This window comes from Beta vulgaris, chromosome 1 (assembly GCF_026745355.1).
Source record: "Beta vulgaris subsp. vulgaris cultivar EL10 chromosome 1, EL10.2, whole genome shotgun sequence".
In the NCBI taxonomy this organism is placed as follows: domain Eukaryota; kingdom Viridiplantae; phylum Streptophyta; class Magnoliopsida; order Caryophyllales; family Amaranthaceae; genus Beta; species Beta vulgaris.
This window is the reverse complement of record NC_079202.1, coordinates 26,146,652-26,154,547: the sequence shown is the minus strand read 5'-3', so window position 1 is coordinate 26,154,547 and position 7,896 is coordinate 26,146,652. Positions and strand designations below refer to the sequence as shown.

General features: G+C 32.4%; 1 protein-coding gene across 1 annotated transcript; it reads right to left on the bottom strand.

Annotated features, from left to right (window-relative positions):
• LOC125491746 (uncharacterized) lies at positions 1–6,299 on the bottom strand. Its single transcript, XM_057391575.1, has 5 exons — positions 6,289–6,299; positions 5,055–5,174; positions 2,300–2,401; positions 617–724; positions 1–532 (listed from the first exon to the last, which is right to left on the bottom strand). The coding sequence occupies exons 1-5, from the start codon at positions 6,297–6,299 to the stop codon at positions 1–3; spliced, it is 873 nt and encodes a 290-aa protein (XP_057247558.1).
• Between the last annotated feature and the right edge of the window lie 1,597 nt (positions 6,300–7,896).

Sequence of the window (7,896 nt, the reverse complement as noted above, 5' to 3'; positions counted from 1 at the left end):
TCAGCACAGGCCCAAATCAGCTATAGGACATAGAAGCTTGGACAACGAAAAGATAACAAATAACTTCTTGAAATCATCCCCGGATTCATATTTCTTAAACAAATCATCCCAATTTTTTCTACCAATATATACCTTCTTGGGATCAGAAATACCAAGAAACCTATGCCAATCCTTCCTGGCACTTCCAGCCTCTATCTGACTACCTTTCCTCCTAAAGGCGTCATCATCTATAACCTCTACTGCTCTATCTGACACAGGTAACCCCAAAACATCACTAATGGTAAACTTATTAAAAATCAGTTTACCATTCTTTGTTGAAAACATCATTCCAGATGCATTGTAATTTAACAACACCTCCAAATTCAGATTAGGACAAAACTTCTTTATCCTAATATCTAAGAGACTCCCAAACCCAATATCCCTAATGTCTCTTTTTTGCTCATCACTCAAATTACTAACCACTTCATTTAAATGGGAATAGTCTGACAATACTTGTAGATTAATTGACTTTATTTCTTGCTCAGTGAAATTCCTAACAAAAGTGAACAAAAATAACTTTAAAACATAAAAAAAAACACAATCATATAATATAAAGAGAATAATGAAAAAAACATACGATCTATCAAATGTGTCTTTCTGTTGATCGGGATTAGATCTTGAAAATGAAAACTTGATTGGTGATAAATCAGATTTGCCTTTCTTCTTAGACAAGGATTTATCACATCTGAAAGAAAAAAGTTTAATCAAACAATAAAAACTGAAAAAAAAACAGCATCAACTGAAAAAATACAAAGATCAACTGAAAGAATACAACATCAACTAAAAGCAGACCACCATCAACTGAAACAATAGCCTAGATTAATTTTAAGGTAGTCTATATAGTTCTTCAGTTAGACTTCTTTGTGTTTCAGATAGTCTATATAGTGCTTCAGTTAGACTTGTTTGCATTTCAGCTTATAGATTGTGCTTCAGTTAGACTATTTTATTTTTCAGTTACTCTTTACAGTCCTTCAAAGTAACTTCTTTATTTTTCAGCTAGTATTTGTTGTGCTTCAAGTAGCCTTGTTTATTTTTCAGCTAGTCTACATAGTGCTTCAGTTAGACTTATTTGTTTTTCAGCTAGTCCTTCAAACTAACTTCATTATTGTGCTTCACTTAAACTTGTTGCTTTATCAGCTAGTCCTTATTATTTCATTTAGTATAATTATTCTTTCATTTCATTCTATTCCAATTACACTTAAAATTTTCATTGAAAATTTACATTACTTTAGTTAGACTTATGTCTTTTATCAGTTAGTCAATATAGTGTTTCAGATACACTTGTTCGGTTTTCAGCTAGTATATAAAGTGCTTCAGATAGACTTGTTCGGTTTTCAGCTAGTATATAAAGTGCTTCAGATAGACTTGTTCGTTTTTCAGCTAGTATATAAAGTGCTTCAGATAGACTTGTTCGGTTTTCAGCTAGTATAGAAGTGCTTCAGATAGACTTGTTCGTGTTTTCAGCTAGTATATAAAGTGCTTCAGATAGACTTGTTGTTTTTTCAGCTAGTTATATAGTGCTTCAGATAGACTTGTTTGTTTTTCAGATAGACTTGTTTAGTTTTTCAGTTAGGCTTATTTAGTTTTCAGTTAGACTTATTTAGATTTTAGTTAGACTTATTTAGTTTTCAGTTAGACTTATTAAGTGTTCAGTTAGAGTCATTTAGTTTTCAGTTGGACTTATTAACTCTTCAGTTAGACTAATTTACGCTTCAGTTAGACTTATTTACTCTTCCGTTAGACTTATTTACTCTTCAGTTAGACTGATTCAGTTAGACTTATTAAGTGTTCAGTTAGACTTATTTACACTTCAGTTAGACTTATTTTCTCTTCAGTTAGACTTATTTACTCTTCAGTTAGACTGATTCACTTAGACTTATTTAGTTTTCAGTTAAACTTATTTAGTTTTTCAGTTAGACTTATTAACTCTTCACTTAGACTTATTTGCTCTTCAGTTAGACTTATTTGCTAAACAAAATCAACTGAAAGAATATAAGAATCAACTGAAACAATACAAGAATCAACTGAAGGAATATAAATATCAACTGAAAACAACATCAACTAAAAGAATACAAGTAGCAACTGAAAGAATATTATATAAGAATATCAACTGAAAAAAACAACAACTGAAAACATGTGTATAAAACAAAAAAACTGAAACACAAACCCTAAAAACATGAAATAAATACTCTGATAAACTGAAAACATTCAAAAATAGAAAAAAAAAATAACTAAACTACTCTAAGAACTTGAAATCTACCTTGGATCATAATCACCATCTTTCTCTTTCTTCTTCCCAGCAGTAGACACTGCCAAAATTTTTCCTGAAGATCCAAGACTCTTCACCTTCTTCGACTTCGGGCTACATTACAATTACAACAACAAAAACGCTCAAATTTTGAAAACAAAAAAAAATTTGCAGCAAAAACAAACGAAATTATACCTAGAATCATCATTCCTAATCCTCTTCACCATATTTGCGATGCAAACGTAATGGATTACGAACAAAAAAACACACTAAGTTTCAACAGCAGAGAAGCAGAGAAGCAGAGAAGCAGAGGAGCAGAAAAATTCTAGAAATAATCAGTAAATAATATATCGGTTTCTTTGAAATGAAGAAGAATCAGTTTTAAAACTAGCGAGAATCAAGTAGAAATCCAAAAAACAGTTTCAAAATCGAAAAAAGATAATGACCTAATAACCGTTATATGTTTTTTCTAAAAATAAACAAAACTGCTGATCAACAAAAAAAGGAAAGCCCGCGCGTTTTTGATGGCCAGGCCCGTCCGACGGAAGCTATTGGGTCAGACGGTCTGACCCAATACTTTCACATAAAAAAAAGGCTCACAAAAAGAAAAGAGTGGAAATGAACAACATAATCAAGTAGAATTTTTTCCTTGGATAATGCAAAAGTGGGTTTTAATTCCCAAAATGTGTCCAAAAAATTTAAAATTCCCTGCGTACCGTCCACGTAGGACGGCACGCGAGATTTTTTTTTTTTAGTAAAACCGCTACTCGGAGTAGCGGTTTGCAAGTGTCCAGAATTTTTTTTTTTTTTTCAACTTAGGTAAAACCGCTACTCGGAGTAGCGGTTTATAAAAAAAAAAAAATTTTTTTTTTTTTTTTTTTTTTTTTGTAAACCGCTACTCCGAGTAGCGGTTTACTATGCAAACTGATATCTGCTTATCATATTTTGCGCAGGTAAACCGCTACTCAGAGTAGCGGTTTATATTTATAAACCGCTACTCAAAGTAGCGGTTTATATTTATAAACCGCTATTCAGAGTAGCGGTTTATATTTATAAACCGCTACTAAGAGTAGCGGTTTATTTTAAAATTAAACCGCTACTTTGAGTAGCGGTTTCCGTGGGTTAAAACAAAAAAAAAAAAATTTCTCGCGTGCCGTCCTACGTGGACGGTACGCAGGGAATTTTAATTTTTTTGGGCATATTTTGGGAATTAAAACCCACTTTTGCATTATTCAAGGAAAAAATTCTAATCAAGTACTTTGTTATTAACTAAATTTTTGAAATTTTTTTAAAATCACTGATCTAGTGGGATAATCTAATTTCAAAATTTAAATTTTATGATTTATTAAATGTAATTAGCAACTAATTTAAATTTTTAAATTTTTCGCACGCATCGCGTGCATATAAGACTAGTATGGTCATAATGGCAGAGGGGACAGGAAGGTGTTATCTCTATTATATAAGGCAATTGGGGGGGGACACCAAAATATTAAAAGCCCCATTCTACCCTTACTAAATAAATCAAATTACATCTAATCTCAATTCTATAAAAAATCCAAATAAAAAAGAAAAAAGAAAACAAAATACATAACATAACTGACTCCTTAATATCAACCAAAAAACAGAAAACAAAAACAAGAAAACACAATAATTAAACAAACGTGTACTGCTTAACTGCTAAGCATATAACTACCCAAATAAATCCCTTAATAAAGGAGAAAAAAAACTGCAAGTAAACACGCCAGTTTCTATCTAAATCTTCATTCTTCCACTTCTCCATTCAATTCTCTGAACCACAAAAACAAACCACAAATCAGAATATCATTTTTTTTTTCCCACCAAGACAAGGTAATAACAGTGGTTTTTATTCACAAAAAGTAATACACACTATGTTTATAAATACATCATTCATTTTCGAGCATGAATTTTATGCAGGGTACATTCACAATCGTTGTAATACATGATCCAATAGAAGCAAAACATTGTTGGATGTGCAAGGAAACAGTAAAAATGTATTTTCTTACTTCTCTCACACAATTTTTTCTGTTTGTAATAAGATTTCATAGTGATTTATGTGAATATTTTATACAGAGCAAAAGCAGAGAGAAAGTAAAGCGAAAATATTAAAGAGGATTGATCACACATTACATTAGTGTGCTTTAATTCAGAGTGCAATCTCAAGTTCAACTTCCAAAGGGCAATCTCAAGTTCAACTAAGATAACACTTAAAAAAGGTATGTCTTTTAACATTGCAATTGAGCCACAATGCCACATTCAAAATTAAGTCTTTCAATTTGATTGTGTGATTAATCAAAATTCAATCAAATCGAAACAAGACAAACCTCCAAATGTTAATTTCTTAAACAAAATTGACTTTTAGTATTAATATTGTGGAAATTGAGTACTTTATTTGGAATTTCAAAAAAAAAAACCGCTCGCCAATTTCAGGATACAGCCCTATAATTTCTCAAAAAAAAATTAAATATTCTAATGGATTAATAATTCTGAAAATCCAATCTTTTCATAGAATATATACAATGTTTTTTTTATATAAATAATTCAATCCATACTAAATCGATTAAAACACTGACAATTTACAATACATAATATTTTTGCGGTTTTCCAATTATAAAAAATCATTCATTTTTCAAGATAATTTTTTCAGATATGAATAATAATGCGAAAATAAAACTGAAAAATTGCACTAACGAATTTTTTTGTATTTTACTAGCATTCAAATAAGAAAGTGAAAATATTTCAAACTCACCTCCCCAATTGCAATTCGAATCCTCCACTTCTTTTCTCATTTTTCCTTCCTCCACCTTCAAGTTTCTCAGTTATTTGATTCACTGGAAACAAAATCAAATTATTTCTCCAAAAATTCTTCCTTCACCTTCAATTAGTACTGTGCTTTGTTGTGTTTTTCAGATTCCCGTTTAGAGAGAGAGAGAGGAGAGATACAAGGGCGGTAGGAAGAGAGAGGAGATGCAACGACGGTGGTGGCAGCTTCGGGATTTATAGCTTCGTGGTGGTAGAGGGGGTCACGAAGGGGGTTTAAAGAGAGAGATGAACAGTGTAGAACAATAGAAGAGGAGATAGAAATTATAAACAAAAGAAAAAAAAAAAGAGGAGATGAATGTACTCTCAATTTACAATCGCTTAATTGAAAACATTTGATAATATTTGCTTTTGAAGTGTGGTGAATTGGTGACTGTATTGATAATAGAGTCAGCTTATTTCAAGGTATCAATTGTATATTTGTATTTTTTTCTCCTTTTTTTTTGACAAGTCATGTGTCAGAATATAAATTATATATACTCACTACTACTAATCATCATAATTTGTTCATTATAAGCAACTAACACATATATGGGTTAGTGGTATGGGAGTGAGTATAATTAAAGAGAGAGATGGTTTATAACAGATAATAAATATGATATGTTTATAAATTGGATAGAGTATAGATATCAAAACTATTAGTCCGATTACTTTAAAAGTCATTCTTTTGTAATGTTTGTGACTCTTTTGCTGAACGACGCCAGCATTATTGAGACTTTTTTCCAATACAATATAGAGATGATGACATATTTTAGTTTACAATATTTGTGCTCAAATCCAACTTCATGTTCAAGTTTAAGATGTATGTATATTTATATTTTAGTTTGAGATGTACAAATTTATTGTTTATAATATAGTCATTAATTTTTTTACTCTTAGATTACAAAAGTAATGTCGCGGAGGAAAAATTGGTTAAACCGCAAACTGCACCAAACCGTTTCGCGCGGTTCGGTTTGGGTTGATTTGGGCAAAAGTACGGTGTAGTTTGGGTCAGGAAAATGTCAAACCGTACATTTGCTGTAATTTTTCCTTAAATTAATACTAGATGTAATTATGCAACTAATATACATCCGATTATGATTTGATACGCATATACATAAAACCCAAAACTTATATAGAAAGAATTAGATGTAAGTACGGAATAATTTAACTACATAAACTACTTCGCATGCATAGCGTGCATATAAAGCTAGTGGGGAGATATGACAACTCTTGCTAGTTCAATTTATGGAGCTTGGGCTGTCTTAGGTGATTTTTAATGCCATAGCCAATATAGAATAAAGAGGGGTAATCTATGAGGGAAAGGGAGATGGCGGATTTGAGGAATTGTATGGAGCACTGTCAGTTGATAGACTGACAGACATGAAGGCTCTTGGGACCTTCTATGCATGGATAGATACACAAGATGGGGCAAGTAGAGTCTTCTGTAAACTGAATAGAGCATTAGGGAATGAGACTTGGTTTGAGGAGTGGTATGAAGCTGAGGCCACTTTTCTTCCAGAGGGAGAATTTGATCATTTCCCTATCATCCTGAGATCTTTCCCAACTAAGCAGAGGAAACAAATGCCTTTTAGGTTTTTTGATATGTGGAGTCACTAGTAGAGAAATCTCGATTTGCGTCGGACTTGGTTTTGATGCCACAGGTCTCGACGCAGATGACCTCTAGTTGATCTGTGTCGTATGTGAAAATGATGTAGATTTGCTAGCTATTTGCGTTGCATATTGTATACGGTGCGACGCAAATTCTCTCCCCGCCCCCTCAAAGCTTCAAGGGAAATTTGCGTCGCACATAGCACAGTGTGCGACGATGCATGATTTGCGTCGCACCCTGGCCTATGTGCGACGCAAATTCTAGCCTGGATAGAAGAGATCTTTTCTTTCGTTGTTGTTAATTTAGAGAAATGATGTTTTCATTTGTCCATTAGCATTGCATTCAGATCAACAGTAGGAAGTACAAAAGAGTCAACATATTATTATAGGAAGTAATGAACTTTATTATTATAGAGTTTAAAACCATTGCATTCAGATCAACAATCAACAGCTTTAGCAATTGAAATGAATCGAAGTACAAAACAATCCTAATACAAAAAAAAAACCTAAAATCTAAAGAACAATACAATCTGGGTAAGAACTAAGTGAGCAAATCTTGATCGTCATCTCCAACTTTGGTTCACTTACACCGGCGAGATCTCATTTGGTTCAGTCATTAGTTATTAGTCGTCGTTCGCCTTTGATCTAAGAGGAAGATGAAGAAATAGGGAAGGAGGGAAAGAGAATGAATCCCGGATCTGAAAATGAAAAAAAAAATAAATAAAAAGAAATCAGATCTAAAAAATGAAAACAAAAAAAAACTGAACTTTCAATATTAAACATTCATAACTCAGAATTTTCAAGTAGGTTAAACAAAAAAAAGCGAAAATTCAAAAGTGAGAAAAAAAATCAGAAGTAACCTCAAAAAAATCAAGAAAAAATCAACAAAAACAAGAAGAAATTGGAAAAAAACAGATCTAAAACATTTATCTTGCTTTTTCCTTTGAAGCTTCACCACGCTTTTTTCGTCAAATCTCCAAATCTCCAAATCCTCCCTTTTTTAGTTTTTTTTTTCACTCGCAAAGCAACAGATGGAAATTTGATGAATTCGAAGGGTTTTTCGAAGCTTCGAAGAAGGAGCGGCGTTTCGGCGAGACTAAGCAACAGCAGCACGACGCCAGCGGTAGGAATTCAGCGGCCGTTCGTCGACAAGACCGCGCAGTAACAAGAGGCTTCACACC